General features: G+C 31.8%; 2 protein-coding genes and 4 non-coding genes across 6 annotated transcripts in view; 4 read left to right on the forward strand and 2 right to left on the reverse strand.

The window, feature by feature from the left end:
* The window catches only part of LOC129805233 (pre-mRNA-splicing factor ATP-dependent RNA helicase PRP16-like), a 37,948-nt gene extending 16,073 nt beyond the window's left edge, over positions 1-21,875 (forward strand). Inside the window, exons 3-6 of the mRNA XM_055853008.1 lie at positions 15,437-15,511; positions 15,691-16,603; positions 20,968-21,109; positions 21,176-21,875. Coding sequence (XP_055708983.1) covers positions 15,437-15,511; positions 15,691-16,603; positions 20,968-21,109; positions 21,176-21,770 — 1,725 coding nt within the window. The 3' untranslated portion in view covers positions 21,771-21,875. The remainder of the gene's footprint in view (positions 1-15,436; positions 15,512-15,690; positions 16,604-20,967; positions 21,110-21,175) is intronic.
* LOC129807498 (uncharacterized) lies at positions 43-8,068 on the reverse strand. The gene is made up of 2 exons (XM_055856796.1): positions 6,466-8,068; positions 43-636 (listed from the first exon to the last, which is right to left on the reverse strand). Exons 1-2 carry the CDS (start codon positions 6,725-6,727, stop codon positions 311-313), a joined length of 588 nt encoding a protein of 195 aa, XP_055712771.1. The 5' UTR covers positions 6,728-8,068; the 3' UTR covers positions 43-310.
* Trnaa-agc (transfer RNA alanine (anticodon AGC)) lies at positions 16,646-16,718 on the reverse strand. The gene has a single exon. It is a non-coding gene; the product is annotated as a tRNA-Ala (tRNA).
* Positions 16,893-16,965, forward strand: Trnaa-agc (transfer RNA alanine (anticodon AGC)). Its single transcript has one exon. It is a non-coding gene; the product is annotated as a tRNA-Ala (tRNA).
* Positions 20,402-20,520, forward strand: LOC129808352 (5S ribosomal RNA). The gene has a single exon (XR_008752382.1). It is a non-coding gene; the product is annotated as a 5S ribosomal RNA (ribosomal RNA).
* Positions 20,721-20,839, forward strand: LOC129808353 (5S ribosomal RNA). Its single transcript, XR_008752383.1, has one exon. It is a non-coding gene; the product is annotated as a 5S ribosomal RNA (ribosomal RNA).
* Positions 21,876-26,689: the final 4,814 nt, after the last annotated feature.

The raw sequence follows: 26,689 nt of genomic DNA on the forward strand, positions 1-26,689 counted from the left end.
TGAACTCGAAATATACACTGTTCCTAATTTCTTATCCACAGCCTTGAATTTCGATTATGATAACTTGTTATTTTTAAAATTTCGTACCTATTTCCTTCTCAATCAAATTTTCACTTATTAGATTCGTTTGATTGCGAACCATTGAATGGCGCATTTAGGTCACAGAAGTGAGGTAATTTCACTAAATGCAATAACAATTTGTGAATGTCAATATTATTGATTTTGTTCGACCGGTCTAATTTTATATTAATCGAACGAAAGATTTGGACCAAAATACCTCATATATCCTTGTGACATTGATATTTTAATCTCAATTAGGTAATTTCAATATATGGGTTAATAGGAATATCCTTACCTGTCTTCGTCGAACGTCTTGTTGTCTATCCCCGTACCTACACCAATAAGCAAAATGCTTGCTATTGTGCCAGAGCATTTGCTTCGCTTTCTGTGCAAATATCACTTGATTCCGGATGTCTTTATCTGAGTGTGCTGGTTTATCCTTGTCCCCAAAATTATTAATCCGTAATTTGGCTCCCTGACGCCAAATATCAGGTAGTGTCATCTTGAGTATCTTCATCCGTCTCTCTGTAATTTTTATAGTGAAGATTTCAATACTTTCTGGCTTAGGTTTCTTATCTGTGAAATAGAAGAGAAAGATAGGAATATTTTACATAAAAGAGAAAAATCAATAAAGATAGCGTTATTTAAAAGCATTTGCTTTTCAATTTATGTGTTAAAAATCAACAGCAATGAGATAAAATATATTTATAAATTAAGGAAATGCAGTCAATTATGATAATTTTGTATATAAAATATCAGTAATTCTTGACACGAAGTAAACAACCATTTAGGCAAATCATTCACCCCAAAACAGTAGGAATGCACAAATAAACCAAAAGACTTTTTATGTATTTATGATAAGAAAACTACGTAATTTCCATTTAACCCTTTAGCTATTTGAAAAAAGAAGAAGAATTATTTTGTTATTGCATTTTTAAAATTAACATCAATTGTCAAGAGAATTATTGCGCATTAACCTTCTTCCATTCTCTTCAATTGTGACCTTCCTTTTATCTCCACGCAATGTGACTTCATCAATGCAAAAAAAAATGAAGTTGTTTAATTAAAAAAAAACTCAATAAGGAAGGAATAGGTGCAAAAATTCAATATCATTTTTAATATTAATCCTGTTTCGTTGAAGCTATTATTAACAATATTGTTGCATTTATTGCAAAAATAAAAATGCGAATTTTTGTGAGATTTTTATATTTGCAAATTTTATTCAACTCTATATCTGAGATACGAAAATGCCAGTGAGAGGCGCCAAATTCTTCGTGGCTGAGACTTCAAATACGCATAAAAATAAACAACACACACTATTAATGTAGTTCTAAAGATAGTGAATTAATGTGAGTTCACATAGTGTGGATATTTGCCAATGTGTACAATAACAATAATATTGCAAATAGACGAGAAGAAAAAAAATCCAAAGAGAGCGATAAGAAGACATAAAACCAGTGAGAAGCAGTATTATAAGCAGAGAGATATACGAATAAATTTTAACTCGGAATTTTATTACTTTGAGTGTGCAAAAGATCACTTAGCTTTCTTTTTTCCCTATTTTACTTCAATAATTTCGAATCATATTTTATTGCTTGGATTCAGAGGGAGGAATATTATTATGTCTCTTTTTTTTTTGAAAAAGAATCTTAACTAGGGGTCAACGATTAATTATAGCAACTTAGGGTATTAGAAGTACCGCACTCTGAGTCGATCTTCACATATTTAACACTTCCTTAATTTTCCCCACCCCTTTGTTTTATAAGCTTTCTATGTGGACATTTTATCCACAGAATGACAATGATATTGAATCATTATACTAACGAATTTCAAGTTCTCAAGTGCTTCTGCATTATCGACTTTACTTTGTTTTGGTTCCTGTCTCGACTGCTTTTCCCAGTCCTAGCCGTGTTCTAAAACCACCAAACAGTCGTGACAGGAACCAATGCAAAGAAAAGCCGATTATGAAGAAGCACTTGAGAACTGTAAAGTGATAAAAAGAACATGTTAATTTTTCATTGGAATAGCACTAGTACTCCTACAACATTTTGGAAAATATTAGGTGATTCATGATTCAGTTCAATCTGGTTGAGAACTAGTAAACAAAATTAAATGGCGCAATGCAATGGAAAGAAGACTGCGAAGTACTCGAACTTCTATGAGCAAGATGCTTTTACACATAAATTAGACTGCGTAAGAAATACTTTTGAGACTGGCAATGAATTGATGTTCGAGTATTCAGCAAAGCTGTAATGCTATGCCACCTCTTTTTCACCTACACAGAAAAAAAAATTATAAAATCGTTCGTAAATGTTTATGAATTTCTACTGGATACTAGTGCCCAGCACACAATATATATTGTTTGTAAATATATTTATGACATTTCAGTGAGAGTGAGTGAGATCTAGATCTTGTCATCTAGCTCACTCTCATAAGAAATTTTGAAAACATGTTTACAAAAAAAATTATTAGGTGTTGTGAATTATGAAATACTCGTAAATCGTTTAACCCACTAACAAGTTTGTAAATGTTTGTTCTTTTTTCACACACATCTTTTGTAACATGAGCAATTGACGTGCATTTTTTGTTCTTTTACAAATATTTGTTCGTACACTTTGGTTTGTCTGACAAAACTGTACGAATAAATGGCAAAATTTTAGAACATTTTTTGTGTGTTTACGAACAATAATTAGGACCAAATGTTTGTAAAAGAATAAAAAATACTTGTCAAGTGATCATGTTACGAACAAGGTTTGTAGACAAAGTACAAGCTTTTATGAACTTGTTTGTGGTTTATAGGATTTATGAACATTTCGTAAGTCTCCAATAGCAATTCACACACATTTACGAACTTTTTAGTGGGTTACATGATTTATAAGCATTTCATAAATTCCCAGTAGGAATTTACAAACAATTTTACGAAATATTCTTTTTCTGTGGCATTTTTTTTACGAACAGTGCAAAAAATATCCAATTTTTTTGCTTGAAATTTTACTAAAATGTGCATTTTTTGATTTTTATTTATTTCAAATTATAGCAAAATAGTATTTCAATGTTTTGTGGAACTGTTTTTTTTTCGTTTTTAAGTTTGATCAAAATTGAGAAATCTACTAAATACTAAATTAGTTACAAATTTTGAGAAGAGATTAAAAGAGATCTTTGATGCATTCAATTGGAGGAAATTATTCGTGCATATTAAGAATCTTGAACAGGACTTTTACCTTTTCATTCTACTTTTGAAATTTTGCAATTGAGAGTCTAGCAATTTTTTCCCATTATAATATTTAATAAACTGTGAAAATCTCCCGTTTTGAACATCTAAATTCTCATTTCAATTTTTCATTCACTGATTTCAGTGAATTAGTTAATAATCAATCTTATTGTAAATTGTTTTCTTTATTGCTGTTTTTTGTGTTCTTCTTGCATCTTTTGGTGTTATAGTAAGAAATGATTTAAAGGTACTTCTTAGCTGTCTTATTTCTTCCTCATGTAAAGTCAATTCCGTTGCAAGATGATGAAAATAGAAAAGATGGAATAGAAAAAAAAAGAAATAAAAAATAATGGTAGTGTAAGTGGAAGTATGAGAAAAGTAGAAAAAGCGAGAGATGAAGAGGTGGGAAAGCACAAATTGTTGAATTATTTTTAGAAAATCTAGAGCAAAGCGTGTACAGTGCAATTTGTTATTTATGTACATTTGTTTTCTGTCTTGCATCTAGCATTTTTTGCAAATTAATCCATTAACAATAGGATTTATGTTGAATTTCATACAAATTGCTGTATCAATGAGGGTATTTTTTATGGTTATAGTTTTTATAATGTTCACGAAAGATTTTAAGCAAAACACTTAGTTAAACATGACAAAAATGTAACATATATTATTTCTTTTCAAAACAATAGTTCAGAAATTTTCATGCATGTAACTTGGAGGAAATTTTCTATAATGACCATGATCAGCAATTGTTCTTGCAACTTTTAAATGGATTTTGAAGAATTTTGCCTTGTAGATCAACGCATGAACTTGATCTTCTCAGCTAAAAATGATATTATTTCAGTATAGAAGACATTCACTCCAAGTAACCAAACAGCATCAAAATATGATTGAAAATTAATTTAATATTGATTGTTGATCATGATACTGTCCATGTTTACTCAATATCAAGTTCATATACAATTTTAACGAAATGAAAAAAAAAGTTACAATGTTGGGTTTGGTCAGGAATTTCATTGAGAAAGGTTTTCGATTTGCTCATCACGGATTTTCATTTTCTCCTAGAGAATTTGCGCCTATACAGTATATTTTTAACATGTGCTAGAGCTCATTGAATTGATTAGATGCATAGTGTGGATGTTAAGGCATGATGTTAAAGGTGATTTCCATAGTTGAAATTGTTTGACCTCATTGTTATTAAATTGAGTGTCTCTGTTAGAGTATGAGAAAGATTGTGATGATACATCAGAAATTGTCCCTGGGCATGATTGTATTTTTCGTCTATATTTCAATTTACACTGAATTGCAATTTATTTATTTTGTTAGACGATGATGCTTTTAGACTAGTGGATGTATGAGAAAGGTGGAAATGCAGAAGGTGGAACAAATTAGATAAGTAACTCAATAAAATAGTTTATCATACAGATAGAAATTTTTCCTATTGATTTTGCTAACAAGACATATTTTCTAATTCACATTGAATTTCATATGTTTATTTTACTAATTTGCACAAGTAAATTGTTCAATTTGTTGAAGAAAAACGTTAATATATAATTTAATGTCGTGTTAATTGAGTGATTCAAGAGATAAATCCGTTTGTTTATCTGATATAAACTTAATAAATGACTTGAGCAAGAAATGAATGAATCACTGGTAAAAGAATTATAAAAGATTTGTTTTTAAATCGTTTAAGTAAAAATGAGATAATTTGAACTATCGCACCATACATTGCCTTGCTGAGTATTACATTAGGGGAAGGTGGGGCTTCATTGAAGCTGGGACTACATTGAAAACATTATTTTACGGATTTTACCCATATTTGTAAAGGAAGCTGGATTTTTATTGTAATTTAATTTAAATGTACAAAATTATTGTGGATCTACATTAAATTATGACTAATGGTGCTACTCCGATGAAAACTAAACATGTTTTTTAGGACTTCACTAGTGCTAAAAAAGTGCTTCTATATAATATACATTCTAGTGCTTCTACATAATCGACTTTTCTCTATTTAAGTTTCTGTCAGGATTATTTAGTGGTTTTAAAACACGGCAAGGACGGCAAGGACTGGGGAAAACAGTCGAGACCAACAAAAGAAAAGTCGATAATATAGAAGCACTTGAGAACAATAAAGTGCTAAGAAAATTACATTCATTTTTCATTGGAATAGCACCATAAGTCCTGCTTATTAGCAAAATAGCGTTTTAACCCTTTAACGACGACACAGTTTTCGCTGACCGAAAATCAGCAATAAAAATTAAACCGATAAACAAAACTTGTGAAACGTCTTACATCTAACCTTCGAAAAGCTAACAGAGCCTAATTCTGTGTATTTCTTGCTTCTACGAACGATAGGGACAAAAGTAGCAAAAAAAATTAAGTATTTTTCTGACGATATCAATGACTGATAATTTTCACTCTAATGAAAAATATTATGTTTGAGTATTGTAGTTTCTTGTTCTAAAACGGTTTTGCTTAAAAAAATTGTAAGTATAAAAAATAATTAAAATCAATTTTCAATATGAGAATTTAAAAATTCGTCATTTTTGAGCTTTAAAATTTACTATATAGCAAATAGCTGAAGACTTGCAAATATCCTAGATTCCTCCAACCTTCTACTTTGCAATTACGTACACAAATTAAAAAAATAACTTTAGGTAGTCAGGAAAAATTATTTTCTTTATGGGACACCGGTGTTCCTATCGTCCTTAAAGTGTTAAATGTAGGCCCAACTTCAATAACAGACCACCTTTCAATAGTAGTTTTTTTCTTTATTTTTTCTTCGTATGTCCTCTCAAATCCCTCTATAAGAATTAATAAATTGCTTCATATTAAAAACAAAACAAAAAAAACACATTAATTCCTTTAGATGAATTTAGTTACTTTCTAAGTCAAATTATATAGATTAGATCTGAAATCTAAAATTATTCGTGTTATATTTAATTCCTTATTAAATTATTGGTGTTTTTAGATAGACTACTCTGGGACAAATATTTCAGAAACCTTTTTGAAGGCTTTATACATTCAAAAAATGAAGATTTAAGCATTATTGGAAGGCTAAATCAGTGGATTAATTCACTATAGTTACAATTTGCAGAGTGTTATGATTTTTCTTAACCCATATAATGTCAAAATGTTAGTAACGTGTTATGTTATTAATTATATAATAATTGATTATCAACTGTAAGATAATTTACCTTTAGTAGTTTTGCAAATGACCACACCGAACCATCCATCGTTTTCTTGTCCACCCTTCACCTCCACAATGAATCCACATTCAACCACAGCACAGAAGATTCTCTGTTCGTCCTCGTCAAACCATTTGGACTCTCTCAATTTCTGTACGGCTACTGAACTTCCAAAAGTTGTAGTGGTTTTTTCTTGTTTCGTAAGTGGCCACAATTTCAGTGCATTTATCACAGAATTGCTTCGGTTCATCAACTTTGATTTGTTTTCCATCACTCTCTTGAAATTTTTTTTTCAACTTATTTTTGTTTAGTTGCTGTAGGAACTTTTCGTTTTTCTTAATAAATTTATTCAGCTGTGACAGAAAAAAAATTCCGTGTAGAATGCTTAGTGGAAAATGGTCAAATAAAAGTATTTCTTCTCGGAAGGACGTTCAATTAATTTTAAATTGTCACTTTATAAGAGCTTTTTCTGTTTCTCCCTTTCACACTGAAAATTAACTTGCACCTCTATTTTGTTCCAATTCCCACTGAAGACACTTGAAGCTTGAGGAAAGGAGGACGCTGTGGGAAATTGTGTCGAGGCACACCAAAGTACCGTGATGGAATTTAAAACAAGATTGGTGAGGGTGGGTGGTTGTTTCAGGATCAATATCACACTGTGCTGGAAAAATCGTTTACCACACTTGGCCTCTCAATTCGTTGACTTTCCACAAAAAAAAAACTTCCAGAATTTTCCTGCTCCAACTTTAAGGAATTTTATTAATTGAATAAAATTCCTTCACTATTTGCTTCGTTGATTTCGTAATCGTTGATTTACCAGGAAATTAATTCCTATTGTCTCTCTAATGGTATTTGGGTGGCAGCATAAGGTATTATTTATAGTTCTTCTATACTTTCTCTCTCATCCTTTCATTTGATATTACTTATTAAACATCAACAATATGAGAGGGAAAATCAACAATTTGTTTATAAACACAAATTAAGGAGAAATTTCTTGTAATTTCTGCACACTTGAATATGTCTCTCTTTAGTCACGTACACACAAATACGAGTAACTTTAATAAATGTGGAGTCTTTTCCACTTTATATTTGAGTATCTGAGGGATATTGGGGTAATATATTGTATATTCACTATTTTTTCGTGAAATTATTGTGAGAATTGGTGGAAATTACACTTTTCTCTATCTTTGATTAATCTTTTAAAATTTATCGAATGGCAAAAAATGGGAGTGTTGTCTTCTAGAAGAATGTTGCTCACTGCATGAGAGTCTCTCTGTGAATGGATTGTTATATTGTGGGCAGTGTGGATCTTTGCAGGCGCCACATTTGTTTGCCGCAAAAATGAGAGACTAAGAGAGAGAGAGAGAGGGACTAAGATATCTCATTTCGGTTTTTCATATCGTACATGGTTAGTGCAATAGGCATATCTCAAGTATTTCTTTAAAAAAAAAAAAAACAAAACTATTTTACAAATCCTTGCGAAACATTTTTCTGACTTCATGTAAAAATTAATAACGAAATTTTATTATCAAATTAATTTTAAAATCAATTTTGCACGAGCTGCCAGAAATTTGTCCACATTCTATGCGACTGTCGTTCACCGCTGCATCACCGACTAAAAATGTGTTATGTGTAAACAGTGGTAGTCAGAGATATTCTCTCTTCATTTTTTCGTCCTCTTTCAACTCCATTTAACATCCCTATCCCCACTAGAGGGAGGCGAAGAACTTTTCTCAGATATATCTGACTGCTCTCTCTATGAAATTGTTTTGCTCTCTTGCCTCTCACTTAAAATTCTTAAGAGTATACTGAGTGATAATTCTAAGGCGCATTTAAGAGAAAAGTCAATATAGAATTGTATTCCTACAAATACAGAGAGAAATCTCAACTAAAAATTTCTATATTTCAAGTATTTTGTTTTAGGAAGTACGACAATTGTGGTACTAGAAGCGGTAAAAAGATAGGATTAATAACCTGGCAAACTATGAATAACTTGTCGTACTATTCCAGTATGTATTGTATACTTAAGATTTTATTCATCCCTCATGGTACTTTTTGTTTACAGCTTAGTGATTTTTTGAGTCTCACCCATTTTCTTATCTTTCTCTCCCTCTCTCTCTCTCTCTCTCTCTCTCTCTCTCTCTCTTGGTTTCACTCTGTAACTCTCTCTGTGACTCAAGCATACACTAATAAAATACATACTTCTAGTGATACACTCGATACACCCAAAATAGGAGATAAAAGAATCTCTTCTAAAGGAAAAAATAATTAAAATTGTGGAAGTACAGTACAAAGAATAAAAATTATTTTTAAAAGAAATAATTCGAAACGGAAATTAAGTATTGTTACTTTTTTTTTTTAAATAGAAATATCTTTTTATATATAATAAACATACACATTCACAAATGATAGGAATAATTGAAAACAATACTCTTGAAGAGTAAGAAAATTGGCGCGATATAAGAGGAAGAAAACATATGATAAAAGTTCTCGTGATAAGAAGAGATTATAAATATTGAGAGAAAGACACTATGGCAATTCGAGTCTCGGACGTGGAATAGCGACTCACACTATTATGTGAAACACCGGAACCTCACCGCGTAAGATAGTATAGATATATTGTAGAAATGGTTCAAATGATTAAGAATTAAAAGATATTTCTCTTCCGTAATGTCCATTTTAATTAAAATAATAAATTTATACAGGAGATCCCGATTATGCATATTTTTGGGACAGAAAAAAACGCGCAAAATGGCTTTATATAGATACGATAGATACAGAAAATTTACATAATCATAGGAAATAGGGGAACTGTACCAATTTTCGGCCAGCTTGCAATTTCGGCCACTGCTTTTGTTTCTCTTCTTATTGTTTTTTTCTTTCTCTAAAAAACAAAAAATGTCGCTGCATGGAGCGAAATGAAGTGAAAAAGATTTTGGCAGAATTCCGGAAGAGCAAGGAACTATGCGAATGAAAGTGGCCGAAATATTACCCAAAGCTATATCTATATTTTTATTCATTTTAAAACGTATTAAGAATTATTTTTAATAAAACAAATATGATAAACTACCTACAAAATTCCAAGTAAAACCCCTTATTCATTATCATCCCTAAAATTTTATCTGTCAGAATTTTGACTATTTATGTCCTTATAAGTGAGATTTGAATGCATTGTTAAAAATGAATTATTTAAATATTATTATATCTATTGTACAATTTATTTTGGCTTATACGATCTGAGACCTAAGATTTCTGCCATTTACTTGGAGGGACCAATTGTGAAGTCAGTTGGAAACCGCCTTTTAAGATTGATAAAGGATATAAATAGTATATTATTTTCATTATTATTATTTTATTTGGGATTTTGGCTATGGGGAATTTGGCTTTCGATATTTAGGCCAGCACCGGGAATGTTTGTGCAGCGGAAAAATTATCAAATAAGTTTAGAAATAAATTTGTTTTCCTAAAATTACGAATCCTTTTATCAAACTTTTCTTTTTTTAGATGTTTTAGAAAAATCTAAATTATTAAAGATTATTATAATTTGACCGTGCTCATTTTTGGCCCGATACAAGTGAAAATGCACATTGACATAATTTACACTTTTCTGGAAAATGTAATTATTTTATTGTATCCTTATTTGCCCTGATGTGTATCGTATAAACCGTATAAACAAGGCTAAAATATGAAGTAAGCAATATTTTCCTAAAATTTGCTGTGCTCTTAAAAATGCAAGTCAAATTCGCATTTTTCGTAAGGGTGCAATAGTACTCTAGTTTCCCTATGATACGATATTACTTGTGTAGAAAAAGACCTTTGGTACATGTAAGTTTTAGAGGAATTTACTCTTGATATATCTTATGATTTAGGACGGATTAGGAGCTCCTAAAGTTTAACAATATAATATGTAATCAATTAGCAATTCTGATGAAGTTCGTACGACTCAAAAGGACAATAATGTAGATCTAGCAGATGTACAATCATAGACTTAGACATTCAGGAATAGATAACTAACGTAATAACTTTTAGGAATCTTGATTTCGTGTTTACTCTAGGTTTTATACAAGGCTTTGTTAAAGCTTCCCGACTTTTCCTGCTTTACTTAAAATCTTGAACTTCGGTACTATACTCTGAGAACTTTTTTTATCATTATTTTTTTTTTTGATTGTTCATGATGTTATTGAGTTCGAATGAAAAAAAGTCTCTAGAGATTTTTAATTTTTTTCAGAACATCTAAATTATTTTTGGCAATTGCAATTTAAAACGATTAATTCATCAATGGGAAAACATTTAGGAGTATGGGGAGTATGTATGAATATTGTGTGTGTAAATGATGTAAAAATTAATATTATATAATTAAGAAATAATCATTAAAATGCAATTTGGTATTAAATTGCTTTTTACGTCAATTATATTAATAAGTTGCCTTTAATTTATATAGCTTAGCATTTCTAGTTTTGATCAATTTCTCATTAAGTATGGTCATGACATCTAACATGCATAAACATATTTTTTTTTTATTTAATTGAACTCTTTAACAATTATCATCGTCTTCTTTTATTTTGCGAAATTCATAAAGTCAGTGACATAAAATTGTTTTGGTGCATTCCAATAGAAGACGATTAATTCAACTAAAAGAGACACATGCAGACTGTAACCCCATTATTAAATGAAATAGAATTTCTTTATGTGAAGTCAATAAAATTTGGCATGCGTACGTATAGAAATATAGACATTTTTAAGGATCAGTTTTTTTTCACTGGCTGTGGACTTTAAATTTGTTCACTCTTGCAAAAAGACTGATAAGTTATAAGTATATAATTTTCGGATATAAATCTTTATTGGAAACCTATTTTCCAATATGACTCACATGAACGATTTTGCACTTCTGTATTACGCTAAATTCTAGATATTTTCATCATAATACACGAATTACGAGTCACCAGTAAAAACTTCGTCTTTGCGTTCAGGTTTCTGCAAGTGAACTTATTGATAAAAAAACTCAAGAGGTTGAGAATCACGTGAATTTAATTGACTTATTTTGGGCTTAAATAAAAGAGTCACTTGGAATTTATGGCGCAAATTAGGTGCTCAAAAGATTGCAAAAAGGGAGGATATTGCGCCAATTTAAACAAAATATTTTGCGTCTTAGGATTCTCATTATTGTCTAATGAAAATAATTTTATACTATAAGTTGATAAAAAAAATGTTCTAATCTCAAATGTAAGACAATCCAGACATCTTTTAGCAATTGTTGATACGTATGTGAATGATTAATGACGAAAAAATGGTGACGAGCCCACAAAATCTGTATTCGCCCACATTTCATCTGTTTTTCCTATATTCGCAAAATTCTTTAACTTCTTTTCCGCCATACTAATTTAAATTTGTACCAGAATGTGAAACAAATTAATGAATGTTGTTGAAATAGGTGAAAAAAAAATTGTATATCGTTTATAAACCAAACATTAGCATTTTCTTCTGTGGCCGATGTGTATTTCAAGATATTCGAAAAACCAAGCCTGGTTATATGAAAGTAAAATTCTAGCTTCAAGGCCGGATGAAAAAAAAACAGTTGTATATATAATTTTGCAAGTTTGTCCAACAAAGTCACGAGCTTCGTAGAGTTACGTATTTTTAGTTAATCACGATGATGAGGGAATCTCGTGGTTTTTGGGCATTTCTCAAGATCACATTACATAGGATGTGGACGTGAACTTCCCTCAAAAATTATAAATAACGAAAAACCACGTCTACGAGAGAGATACTGAGTGAAAATTTTCCATTTGTCTCTCTATAGAGCCTAGCATAGAGAGACTTTCTTAATTCTCCTGTCTGTGATGACGAAGAGCAAAAAGATTACAGAAATGAGTGTGATATTCATCCAAAGTTCTCTGACGATAAATGTCTTTTTTTATTTTATGATTTTTCACGTGATGCTGGTCATAGAAAAGAGTTGAGGGAAATTGGGAATGTTGCCAGGAATATTTAAATGAGTAAATTTTGGCTATCTGTCACTTTTTACACTGTATTCTCACTCTGTTATAAATTTACATTTTTAGAATATTTTAAAATTGAGGATTAAGGAAAGTTGATAGTGATTGGATTTATAGGATAGGAAATTGATAGGATTATGTGTATGAATTTGTATTTTTTTTTTAATTAATTTTGAAAACCCTAAGAGACAATTAGATATTTTTCATTTTAGTTCAGTCCTTGTTGGTTATAAAGACTGAAAAACAGATTTTTTAAAAAACTGTTTTAGAATAATAAAAAAGAGATTGTTAAGAATCTCACCTAATACTTAATTCAAACTCTTGGGACATGTTTACGGGCAACTTTTAGAAGAAAACTTTCTTTGAGATGGATAAGATTACTCCGAATAGGTTTTTTTTAATAAATCAAATACTTCCTATAAGCAGTAGAGTTAAAGTTGTAGTTTTTCGAAGGATTTTTCTAAATTTCATTTTTTCAAAACTCCTTCAATAAGGTAGAAGTTTAACTCTTTGGTTATTAGTTTTCTGACTTAAGATTAATCTACTCTAAACAATCTTGGCTACCTCCAGGGGCATGACATTTCCTATGTTTCCCATATGTTTCTAACGCGCCAAAACAACTTTTGGGTTTATTCGCTGTTTCCTGTCAGTGTAGAATGAATTAGCAAATAATAGTAGTACAACATAAAAGCCAATTTAATATAGAATAGGCAACCGAAAACCCCAAATTGGCAACTTACGTAGTTTTGGAGATATCTCATGAAATGTGTACGAAAACAGGGAAAAAATTGTACTAAAATCGGTCGCATTTTTCAGAGAAAATGTTACCCCCCTGTCTACCTCAATGAAGTTTTTTTTTTAATTCCTCAACAGAACCAAATTTTTAAAATCTTTAAATGGAAATTTGAAAAAAATAATAGTTTAATAGTTGTACTTTTATCTTTTAGTGCTTGAATTACAATTTTTTTATTACACTTATTTTATTTTTACGAATATACTATTTTTTTAAACTTTGTGATGCATTTAACCCCTTAATTGAAGAATTAAAATATTCAAATCATTAAGAAATCTATTAATTCCCAAGAAAATAAATCTTAAATAAATATTAGTAATACAATTTCAGTTTTAAGTTTTGTAGGATCCAACGTCATTTGAAACTCTTTAAAGTCCCATGATCCGAAATGAACCTATAGACATAGCTCAAGGGTCCCGGTCAAAATCCCTAAAGCTAAAATCCCGAATTCTTAAGTGTTCTGGCTACTCCCACGATTGTACCCGGGCTTGCTGGAGGCAAAGGGAAATTTTCTGTGTCTTGGAAAATTATTCTACACATTATCCTGCATATAATTTCATCGCCATCAGAATTTTGAACATTCTGGATTTTGGCTTTCGGGATTTTGTCTGCCTTCTTATGTATGTTGATCTGATGTAAAAGAATGGTGATGTACATGACGATGCATCTAAAAATGAATTTTTAAAAGACTATAATATCTGTTCTAATTGTCAAGTGTTATCATCGATTTCACAAATAAAAGTTCTCATGATAAACTACAACTCTTCAAAATATTAATTCCAGAATTTATGTTCTAATTGACACTTAGTTTAGTTCACTTGAATGTTACTTTCTTGAGTGTTTCGAGAATAATTTCGTTCTTCTTAATATGAATCTTTTATCGTATTTAGTTATTGCAAAGATTTCCTTTAATGATATTTATATTTTAGAACACTGAGAGAAATCCGAAAAAGTTAAAATAATATTCCGGAAATGTTAATTTTACCCTGCAGTATTGATCCGAAATCGGTGTAAATATTACCTTTTTTAGGTGTATTGGGGGTTAAAGTTACCCTTTTCATGTTGATTTTACCATCAAAAGGTGTAAAATGAACATTAAAAAATGTTGATATATTTTTACACCTAAAAAGTGTTAAAGTTATGAGGAAAAAAAGTTAATCGCACCCTCTTTTTTTTCTCAGTGAAATCACACTTTGATTAAATAATCTTAATAACAGTAATTAAATAGTAAAGGCTTGTACTTGGAGAATTTTATCTCTGATTCGCCTTTTTCTAAATATGCGAAGAGGCTTTTTACTTTACAAATAAAAAAAATTGCTTAGAAAGCGACTTTCAAAGCATATTTCTTATGAAGATAAAACACGGTCTCAGACAAAATTGTAGGAAAACAAAAATTCTTATAAATTAAAAAACACGAATGAAAATGCCACAAAAGATTTGCACATGACTTTCAAATAATTCTAATATTTTTGAAAATTGCCACAAAATTTGTCTTTAAATAAATGGCTCGAGATGGCAATTTTTATTTGAGTTAGAAGAAAATAGTATTCCACAAAGTTTTTCTGATAAGTATGTTTTGAATAGTAATTTCTCATGTCTTCTGCAAATTGACAAAAAGAAATAAAATATTTGTTTTTCCCGTTTTATCACATTTTTCTACATATTTTGAATTTTATTTAGATAAAATATTTATTTAGATTAATTATTGCAAAAAAAAAAAGAAGAATAGAACTGCTTTTGATATGATATTGGAGGGGATCTTGGTCACAATAAGTCGATAGGCTTCAGACATATCAAGGGCAAGGGGGGGGGGATAAAAAAAATGATATTGGAGAGCCACCAAAAGCTTTTTCTGAGTCCCTTGAACTCTAAATAGCTGCTTGAAATATGACGTGTGGGTTGGTGCCACTCCTTATTTTGGCAGTCTGTGGGCAATTTTTATCACTCCTGTCTCATGCTGTCCTTTGCTGCCATCGAACCAAAAGACTAATTGAAATGTGTTGTAGTAAGTCAATGAGTTCACTCACCTCTATACAATTGACCCCATCTGCTAATCTCGTTAAGCTGTTGCGATGATTTTTCTGGCTGTATGATCAGGAGGTATATGTCGCATTGAATGCAAAATCTCTTATTGAATTTAGTGCATCGGAGAAGCTATTTCTGGCGTGATCCACAAACTAGTTGGAAGTAGTTTGAGAATTATGTCTGGTGGGAAAAATATTCATCAATTTACTGGGCAATTGTCCAATTTTCACACACTCAAACTGTATGTATGTGATTGACCTAAAATTGAGGGGAATTGCAAGTGCAGAGTGTTGCAATAAAAGCCCCATCAACTGAAGGATTACCCATAATAACCTGTCCTTATGAAATAAGATTTATTTTGTAAATAAATTAGGCATGTGGACATTTTATTTCTAAAACTGCTTCTTTTTGGTTTTGCAGATTGTTGCACGCCGGCACGATCTAAAGCTCATCGTGACATCCGCCACTATGGATTCCACAAAATTTGCAACATTCTTTGGCAATGTGCCCACCTTTACAATTCCTGGACGGACGTTTCCTGTGGACATATTCTTCAGCAAAAACAGCTGTGATGACTATGTTGATGCTGCTGTTAAACAAGCTCTTCAGATTCATCTTCAACCCACTGAAGGAGATATCCTTATTTTTATGCCAGGTCAGGAAGATATTGAGGTCACTTGTGAGGTATTGGCTGATCGTTTAGCTGAGATAGATAATGCTCCACAATTATCAATTTTGCCCATTTATTCTCAACTACCATCGGATCTTCAAGCAAAAATTTTCCAGAGATCCCCAGAAGGATTGAGAAAGTGTGTAGTGGCTACCAATATTGCTGAGACTTCCCTGACAGTCGATGGAATCATTTATGTTGTTGATTCTGGTTATTGCAAGTTAAAAGTGTACAATCCAAGAATTGGAATGGATGCTTTGCAAATTTATCCGATATCTCAAGCAAATGCCAATCAGAGATCTGGACGTGCAGGTAGAACTGGACCTGGTCAGGCATTCAGATTGTATACGGAACGACAGTATAAGGATGATCTTTTGCCATTAACTGTGCCTGAGATTCAGAGAACTAATCTGGCTAACACGGTGCTTCTCCTGAAGTCATTGGGAGTTGTGGATTTGCTCCAGTTTCATTTTATGGATCCACCTCCTCAAGACAACATCCTCAATTCACTATATCAACTTTGGATTCTGGGTGCATTGGATCACACAGGAGGACTCACACCACTTGGTCGACAAATGGCTGAATTCCCCCTCGATCCGCCTCAGTGTCAGATGCTAATAGTTTCATGCCAAATGGAGTGTAGTGCAGAGGTTCTAATTATCGGTGAGTATTGCAAAAATGTAAAAAAAAAAAAAGAAAAAAATTTGGAGATGCCGGGTATCGATCCCGGTGCCTCTCACATGCTAAGCGAGCGCTCTACCACTTGAGCTACACCCCCTGATATATCTTGGCTGACAAATCTCTTATACGTATTTTTTATGCATTGCCTTCAGCAGTGCATATACGTATTTTATTGATGTGTGAGTGTGTGCGATATAAAATAATATAAATAAGAAAAATACCCTTGTGTTCGTGCAAATGGTGAGTCACACTTGGAAGACAGATGAATCAAGGGGGTGTAGCTCAAGTGGTAGAGCGCTCGCTTAGCATGTGAGAGGCACCGGGATCGATACCCGGCATCTCCAATTTTTTTTCTTTTTAATTTTTTTTAAGTGTTTAGGCTATCAAGAAAAATCATTGGATTATTTAATAATTTTATGAATTTTTCAAGATAAATTGGACGTTACTGGGTTATAATTACAATTGTGCTAACAATTGCATAACAATTAGTTCAATGTTTTTTATTATTTGTTTTTATTTTTGGAATTAAAATTGAAAGTTATGATTTATTTGAATTATTGAAAAATACTATTGACCTATGCTCTTTTATTTGATCAAACAATTGCTCTAGTACTTGGTATTTCTTCGTTACAATCTTTGTAATTCTTTGTATTATGTCGAAAAGTGTTTACTCACAAAACAGAACTAATGGCATATAAAATCTAAACATTCATGCAAATATGGGGCAATGATATGAACACTTGAAAAATCTTCCACAAAATTATCCAAAAATCCATAACTAAAGGAGAGATTATCTTTCGTAATTTGTATCGCGGCGGGGCACCACTAAAGCACTGGGATTGATATAAGTATTTTACATCTGAGGCAGGCAGCACAGGTCCTGATCCCCCTTGATAATTTCTGTGTTAACACACCCTGAAAAACCTATTTGGTACACTTACATGGCGAAAACTACAAGAGAATAAAAGGAATATTAATTATAAAAATATAGAAGATATTTCTTATATAGCTTTGGCACAGCTTCTCAATTGAGTGAAATTCAATCCATTGAAATTTTACCTCTTACTCTTTCAAACTGAAAATAGATGTATTTGTCATTTTCTGTTTTTGTCAAATGGAAATTGAATTTAAAAATAAAATTTCAATTTTCATTTAAAAAATAAAAACAATTATAATTGGATTTTTCTTTGAAAGAATAAGATGTAAAATTTCAATCGATTAAATTTCAGTCGATATTTAATTGTATGAATCTTTTTTATTCCAATTGGATTTTCGGTTTTGTGATGCTTTCCGTGTGCACAATTTCTGAAGAAGTCGTTTGTACGTGATGAATTTGGAATTACAGAGACATATTTCTTAGTATTATTTTTTATCAGATTTATTAAGTACTATGGAGCTATTTAGGGAAAGTGCATAACCAAATTCCTTAGAATAAATTATAGTGTATTATTTTACAAATAAATGCTCTTGTTGAAGCTTCACAACACAAAAACGTAATATTGAAAGAAAAGGAATCAAAAACTTGTTAAACGTAATACGAACACCGTTATCAATTAGGTGATCTAATTCCTTCACCTTGTCCTTCACAAAATCTGCATGATACAAATCACAGGCGACAACTATAAGTCCCCAATAGGCACCAATAACAATTGGTGATATTTCTTTATGACCAGATATCCCAACTAGCAAATTAGCTGCCTTATAGAACCAAATATTTAAAATGATCTCATAATGATCTTCTAAACAGCTGACAGCAGAATTATAGGATAGAGATATAAAAGTCTCATAAGAAGCGTAATACAATTCTACGTAACCCTTTTTGTAAGATAATATTTCTCAAGAAAATATATTGTATAATATTTTACTTACATCAAGCTCAAAGTATGTGTTAATAAGAACAAAAGACTTAAGAACTATTTTCTTATAACTCTACTTTCAAGGTGTGCTACAAGTTCTTCTTATAGACATTTTTTCAGTACAATCCTTTTCATGTGAAAACATTGGTTGTTTTCTTAATGAAAATCAAAGTAGACCTATTTTTTTGATTTGCTCAATATTTTCTAGAGCTTTCTGTCATTTGTTTGAAATTATTACTTCCTAATTTATAAATAAAACCGGAAAGTAGATTAATTACGCTGTGAGTTTTCTATTAGGATAGAAGACCGCAATGAGTACAATATCTGAGAATACTAAAAGCTGCTATAAGATTCTCATATTTGCTCTGCAAAGAGTCTTATAGAAGAATCTTAGACTATCAGTACACTAACACTTTTTTCCACGTGAAAAGTATCATGATTTCCTCACACAAAATCAAACTAATCCACTTCCATCAGTGTGTACTATTATTTTCTTAATTTTTTTGTCCTGCAGTGGTACTTGCACCTTTTTAGTTTATAAAAAAAGAAGAATACAAAGAATGTGAGCCATTCTTTGAAAAGATGCTGTAAAATTTAGTAATTCCTATTTCTCTTGATACTGCACTCATAATCACTATATCACAGTACAGTACAATTTTGCCTTAAAATATTAGCATAATACAGTAAATCTATTCTTATTGAATAAATTTGTGTGAAAAATGCTTTCCAATCCAAACGTTGCACGCAAAATGTCAACAAATTCCCCTGATATCCCCTCATTTCCCCTTAAATTTGACCTGGATCTATTAAAGACTTGTAGCATGCTCATAACAATCTTAAGAATTTACAAATAAGCGTAAAATTCAGTCGAGACGAGGTTTGGAGACATTTCTTCATATACCGATTGGATATTAATAAAGAAAAAGAAGACGCGTTCAGTGGATTATTTACAGGGACAAAATGGATTTTCGTGGGTTCGCGGCACAGCTACAGCGACCATCTTTGTATCTCTGGAATGGCAGTAATGGTGAACTAATAGATTCCTAAACATGTTAAATTACATTAAAAAATTATAATCACATAAAATAGAATTAGATAAATATGTATAAAAACGAATTTTTTTTTGTGATTCTTTTAATTATTCTGATTATGGTCTTATAACAGGTTCGTATACGTTTATAATATTAAATTTAGAGTACTGTATAAGCATTCTCTCAGAAGATATATAGATGTTTTATAAGATTGTCTCATAGAACTCTTCAGCTTCCTTTCACAGTAATGCTTATAGAATCACTTAAGCCTCTTAATGGTGCGTCACTTTTATATATAAAGGTCTCAACGACTATTTTAGGTATTCTACATGCGTTATTTAAGCAAATCGTTTTTCACGACTTTCTTATAAGCCGTGATTCGGGAATTCTATAAGACTATATTGAGAAAAAATTGTTTCTTGGGATAGCTCTAAGGATAAGCCAAATAGCTTTTTCAAAAATTTTTACTCCATCAACATTAATATCAATTTCGATGAAAGTATAATCTCTCACAAAGAAATTCACGGACAACAGATTTAATTCACACAATAGGAGGTGGGGTACCTTTGAAATAGGGCCTATTTTTCCTATTCTTAAATGAGACTGGATTTTAACGTGACATAATTTAGATCTATAAATCAATTGTGAAGTTAAACCACATTATCGTGAGCCTCAATTCCTTTTGAAAATAGGAGAAAAGTCCAACTTTAAAGCTGCTCCAATTCTAAGGTACCCCAATTCCTCCCTATTGGTTTTAAAATTGGAATATATTGCTGAAGCAGATACATCAACTTCTTATTAATTTGCATTTTCTGCCAAAAGTTTCAAATTTGTGAGGGAAAATCAACGTAGAGTTTTGCAAAATGGACCCAAAATGAACTTTGAAGTCTCTCGCCAACGACCATACCATGCTGAATACACCGGTTCTCGTCCGATCACCGAAGTTAAGCAGCATCGGGCGCGGTTAGTACTTGGATGGGGGACCGCTTGGGAACACCGCGTGCCGTTGGCATCGCTTTTTGTTGATCCTTTTTGCTTAATATTACCACTTGAATTTATTTTAAATAATTTCTCTGAAGGAAATTGAAATAGTGGTTTAGCAGATCCACCAACTTCTAATTAAATTACATTTTCTGCAACATTTATTAAATTTGCAAGGGAAAAGGCATGAAGAACTTTGCCATGGACTCAAAATGAACTTTGAAGTCTCTCGCCAACGACCATACCATGCTGAATACACCGGTTCTCGTCCGATCACCGAAGTTAAGCAGCATCGGGCGCGGTTAGTACTTGGATGGGGGACCGCTTGGGAACACCGCGTGCCGTTGGCATCCCTTTTTGTTGATCCTTTTTGTGTTTCAGAATTACCACTTAAAATAATTTAAATATATATTTTAGTACATAAAATGTTCTTATAACTTATTGAAATTTTGCTATTTTATTTATTTCTTGTTTTCAGTGTCTATGCTTTCTGTACCTTCTATTTTTTATCGGCCCAAGGGTCGTGAAGAAGAGGCTGATGGTGTAAGGGAGAAATTTCAAGTGCCTGAGTCAGATCATTTGACTTATCTCAATGTCTACAATCAGTGGAAGCAAAACAAGTAAGTTGTTTAATTTTGTGCTTAATTGCTGAAGTCCTTTACTAATGTGACATTTTTTCTCATTAGCTATTCATCTAACTGGGCTAATGAGCACTTTATCCACATCAAAGCACTGCGTAAGGTGCGTGAAGTGCGTCAGCAATTAAAGGATATTCTAGTGCAGCAACGTCTCCCGGTGAAATCTTGCGGAACAAATTGGGATGTAGTACGGAAATGTATTTGCTCTGCGTACTTTTACCAGGCAGCGAGACTCAAGGGAATTGGAGAATATGTGAATTTGAGAACAGGAATGCCATGTCATCTGCATCCGACGTCAGCACTCTATGGTTTAGGTACAACACCGGATTATGTGGTATACCATGAGCTAGTGATGACGGCTAAAGAATATATGCAGTGTGCCACTGCAGTAGATGGGCATTGGCTGGCAGAATTGGGACCTATGTTCTTCTCTGTAAAGGAAACAGGACGCAGTGGACGCGAGAAAAAACGTCAAGCAGCTGAACATCTTCAGGAAATGGAAGCACAGATGCAGAAAGCTCAAAAGCAGATGGAAGAACAGAAACTCCAGGCAGCTCAAAGGGAGGAAGCAATGATGCCTAAACAGGAGATTTTGACACCAGGAGCAACCCCCAGAAGGACTCCGGCAAGAATTGGACTCTGATCTATAGGACATGTTAAAAGATAAGTTTAATCCTATTTTTTGAATAATTATAAAATATAATTACTTCTATTAATAAAGATGGGATTGTTTAATGTAAAAAAAAAATATTCAGAGACATTAATGTTTCATCTCTGCTGCGAAACGTACATGAAGCATACGCTTTTATCGGGCATATGCTTCATGCAAGATTTGAAAATTCTGTTAGGGAAAAATGGGATTAAATCAACATTAATGAATTTTTTCTTTGATTAAAATTTCTGATTTTAGTAAATAGAGGGAATTAAGAATATCATCCAAAATTTAACGGCTAATATAGAGGAGATAATAAAAAATATGTTAGGGGAGACCGGGGTACCTATAGCTAGAAGTAGAATTAGTGGATTTTTTTTCGTTTTTCTTAAAATGTACATCGAGCTAAGTATTTTTTAATGAAAGTAGGAACACATCCCCATATTGCCAGAAATATTTATAAGTCTGATCCTATTATCCTACAATTTAGAAGCATTTTTATAAAATGGGTATAAAATTGTAATTTTGATTGTATAGTTTTTGGACCAGCATTTGGTTTTCTGAGTTTCTAGTCAAGATTTCATAGTTTTACCTCGTTTCTGGTTTAATGAACCTAATTAAAAAATATTTTTCACTTGGATAATATTTATTCATCTTTTTATATAAGATGATAAACACTGAAACAGCCCTCGGGGCAGTTGTAGCCACTCTTCCGTGGCGGGATAAAACTATCAATGATTTTTCACTAATCCATGGATAATTGTTAGACGAAAAAGTACTATTGATATTCCAAGCAATATTGCCATTTGAATGAGCAACTTGAGAAATAGATTTGTTCAGGATGTTTGCATCAATTTTGCTGCAATTACAAAAATGTCATAAAAAAGTCGGCTAAAGCCTTTTTCTTTAGGTTTTAATGGCATATTTAACATCAGTGGACTTAAGTGTATCAAGTAAAATTATTTGGTATCTCCAGTTTAAAATTTAGTCTGGAAAACTGGTGGCAATTTGTACCCTTAAAGTGGCTATATCTACCAATGTGTCATACTTTTTCTATTATCCTCTCTAGAAAAAGTCAAGGGTTTTAGAGCTTTGAACTACACTGTTTCATACAGCCAATATCCTAATGCTACTTATGAAACATAAAAACATTAGACAAACCTTATAATTTTTTCACAAATCACGCGGGAAAAAAAAGCTTCATTTGCTGGCTAATTCTACCCCTGTCTCCCCTACGGGTTATAAAGTGTTCTATTTGTTTTTTTTTTATAGTGATCGAAATCGATATTTTCTTATCATCTCTTTGATGTTAAAAGATCTTGTTTGACTTAAATCAACGATGAAATAGACTTCAATGGTAGATAAATATCTATAGTGTTTATGCGACGGGTTCTTACGTTTATCCCTGTGTATCCTGAATTAGAATAAGATATAGATTTTTGTTAAAAAATCCAGAGACAGGCCATAATTTTAAGCACTTAAAAAGTCATGTGTGGCGTTGAAAGCTTTCACTTTAAAGATTGTGTCTACCTGTCGTGAGTGAATAAACATCCATGACACATTTGAAGTGAATTTTTCTCTATAATATTCTTGATTAGAAAAGAAATTGAGTTTATGAACCTTGTTCGATTGATCAATAAAGATGAAAGAAGTTGAAGATGTAACTAGGAAATGAAAAAAAAACTTGTCGTTGTCAATACTTCAATATCAAGATTTTAATTCATGGACGCAAACATTTCTTTGTTTGTTGAATGTGCAAAAAATTCAATATTTTTCAACATATGAGGATGAATAAGGTGAAATTTGAAAATTCCTAGTTTTCGCCTGATAGAGTCTTCACTTTGCTGATTGAGATCAAATTAAAACCATTGTCATTCGAAATTATTTTGGGGAATGCATCAATAAAAAAATCAGAGTATTAAATCAGAAAAAAATTGCGCATTCATTGCAAAAGTCTTTGCGTAAGCGTAAGGTATTACTAAATATTGCCAAAAGATAGACGTTATCTTAAATCTGGTTAACCCATTCAGTCAATGTACTAGAAAGACTGGGGCTGCAATGGTCATATTTTGGTATAAATTCTTTACAGATTAATAGATGATTTTTTCGAACAAAATCCATTATAGGAGCGCTGGGAGGGAGCTACAGTAGACTCTTCGATATCCAGCACTTCGATATCCGGGTGACAGCTGCCAAACAGTGGGCGGTTGATATATTTAAAATTATTTTCACTAAACATGAAGTTTGTCCAGAGTGAATTAAAGTATTATTAACATTGTATCGAAGTTTTTAATACATAATTGTGATAAAAAATGAAACATAAGCACACCATGAAGAAAATTCTCTTTTTCTTTGTCAGACAGAAAATAAATTCACACTGCACAAAATAGAAAAACCGTTGTTCATTCAAAAAACCTAAATGTCATTTTGTCCCCCAGTCAGCCGGATATCGAAGAGTCTACTGTACTGCCAAATACAGTGGCGACAAGATAAATAGCACAGTTTCGGACACTGTAATGTATGCCTTATTTTTTCGGAAAATTATGCTTTTAAATTATGAAACTAATAATAATAAATGAACTTGTGTATAATTACATTTTGAATATTAAGAAAGAACCTGAAAGTTCTATCTAGAAATTTAGTACGATCAAAAAATTCTTTAAATGGCACATATTAAGGTGACAATACAAATAGCACACTCTATAAGAAGTGATAGTTTTTGGCTTCTACTGCAATTAACAACTTGCGAATTCTATTTGGAAATTAAATTTGGATTAATTAGTATTTAGTTAAGTAACTTTTGCAAAGAATGGACGCTTGATAACGAAAAATCATTAAAAAAAAAATCAGGATTTGGCACTACTCTAATATGATTGTATTTCATGTAGTATAGATATCTGCTTAAAACTATTCCAAATTAGTCACATTCGAGAGATTAATCTTCCGGTCAATCTTGTCCTTTAAATTCAATAGGATTGAGGTCGTTAGATCGTCCTGGCCATTCCAGAAGGTCAATTTTGTTCTGATTGAACCACTTTTAACTCTTACCGGACCGCAGCATATGCTACAAGCCAATTTCACAATTTTTTAATCAAAAATATCTAAGCTCAGGAATTAATTGAGGTCCTACAAAAAATATCTCACATTTGGACATCCTTATAGCTTGTAATCATCCACAAGAATCGGTTTTTTTTATCAGCTCCGAATAATTAAAAAACATTGTTTTTCATAGAATATTCATATGCTTCTTTGGGTACTAGAGTCCCAAAAGAGACGAAAGAGTTAAAAACTCTTGGCAGTGTGTTTGGGATCATTAGCTTGGTTAAAACTTAAAAGTCAAAAGCAGATTATTTTCAATGTTGAAGTACAAGTCTTGTACAAAGATATCCTTATAAACAAATTGGTTTATATTGCCTGATATTCCATATACAGGCCATAAACCACTTCGAAAAAAGTAACCCCATACTATAAAATTACCACCGCTAAGTTTTACATTCTTAGTTATGTATCAAGGACAAAATTCTTCGAGACATCTAATATTTTATTATGTCATATCCAATGATATTAAACAGGAATACATCGGTTCAAAGAATATTATTACAGAATTACAGATGTTTCTGCATATGCTCTTTAACAAATACTCCCTCCGTTCCGAAATAAGTCGTACGTTTGGCGAAAAATTAGGGATTAAGGAATGGTTTCAGAGAATGTTTTTGTTATTTGCAAATACCTTGTGTATGAACTATCCTCCATGTTCAGGGATAATATGGGGATCCTATCACGATGGTAAGTTGAGGAATCGATATGTTGAAGTTGTCCATTTTTCGCGTTTTTTTCAAAGAGCTCCGGTAGATAGTTAATTACTAATAATTGGACTGTGATTAACATTACAGACTAGAATTTGTTCTAAATTTTTAGTATGTACTAGTAGAACTCAACAGTTATTACCGATATGACATTTTTTATTGCTCAAATTAAGCAAAATGAGTAATAAAAAACACATCCTTTTTTATGTTTTCGAATATCTGGGTGCTAAATAGTTAGAGATAGGGACTTGGGACCTTCGGCGGATCCCCCATAAGTTGACCCTGGGGTCATTTATATGTTTCTCTAAAACATATACAGAATTGAAGAAAAAATCACACGACGTGTTTTCGAGCAATCCCAAAAAACATGATTTTGGAGGGGAAGGGGAGGGGTGGGGTCAAAATAAAGGACATATTAATGCTCCCAGGGTCAACTTATGGGGGGGGTCCCCCGAAGGTCCCAAGTCTGTATCTCTCACCATTCTGCACCTATTTTACACAAAACATTTATCAACAAACTTTCCCTTAATCCCAATTTTTCCCAAACGTATGACTTATTTCGGAACAAGAATTTTTCCCAAACATACGACTTATTTCGGAACGGAGAGAGTATCAAACAACAGGTACGATTTCGTTTGAATATTAATTCCGTATGTGTGGCAACACTTCCAAACCCGGTATTTATACATGATTAACTTTTAATAATGCTCACAGGAGTTACTTCTTCAAATTTTGTTCAATTTGTTCCTTTGTTTTCGGTACGGCTGAGGAAGAATTCAATTTTATTATATGAACAATGGCAGAGTCTTACTAGAAATGGCCATTCTACTCAAAATTTTCGAGTTTTTTGCGTGATCTTTAAGTTCTTTTTTTTACAATGTAATTTATTTAAGATTTCTGTTTAATTTACATTTCAACGCTATTTCTAACAGTTTCCAGCCTAAGCTGTTCTCTATTTTATTTTTATTTTTATTCTTAATTGTTCTGTAAAAGTGTATTGTGTATATTTAGTGAGTATTTATAATATATTTTCATATCCATTTTATTTGATCTTTAAGTTTAATCATAAAAAATTATTGAATTAATCGTTCTCTTCCTTGAACA

Source organism: Phlebotomus papatasi, chromosome 3 (assembly GCF_024763615.1).
Source record: "Phlebotomus papatasi isolate M1 chromosome 3, Ppap_2.1, whole genome shotgun sequence".
Classification (NCBI taxonomy): Eukaryota; Metazoa; Arthropoda; class Insecta; order Diptera; family Psychodidae; genus Phlebotomus; species Phlebotomus papatasi.

What these genes read in the sequence shown, in the direction of transcription:
- LOC129807498 (XM_055856796.1), bottom strand. Translation starts at nt 6,727, where the DNA reads ATGGAAAACAAATCAAAGTTGATGAACCGAAGCAATTCTGTGATAAAT. An exon ending in CATTTGCAAAACTACTAAAG is followed by an intron (nt 637 to 6,465) that starts GTAAATTATCTT and finishes TCTATTTCACAG; the next exon opens with ATAAGAAACCTAAGCCAGAA.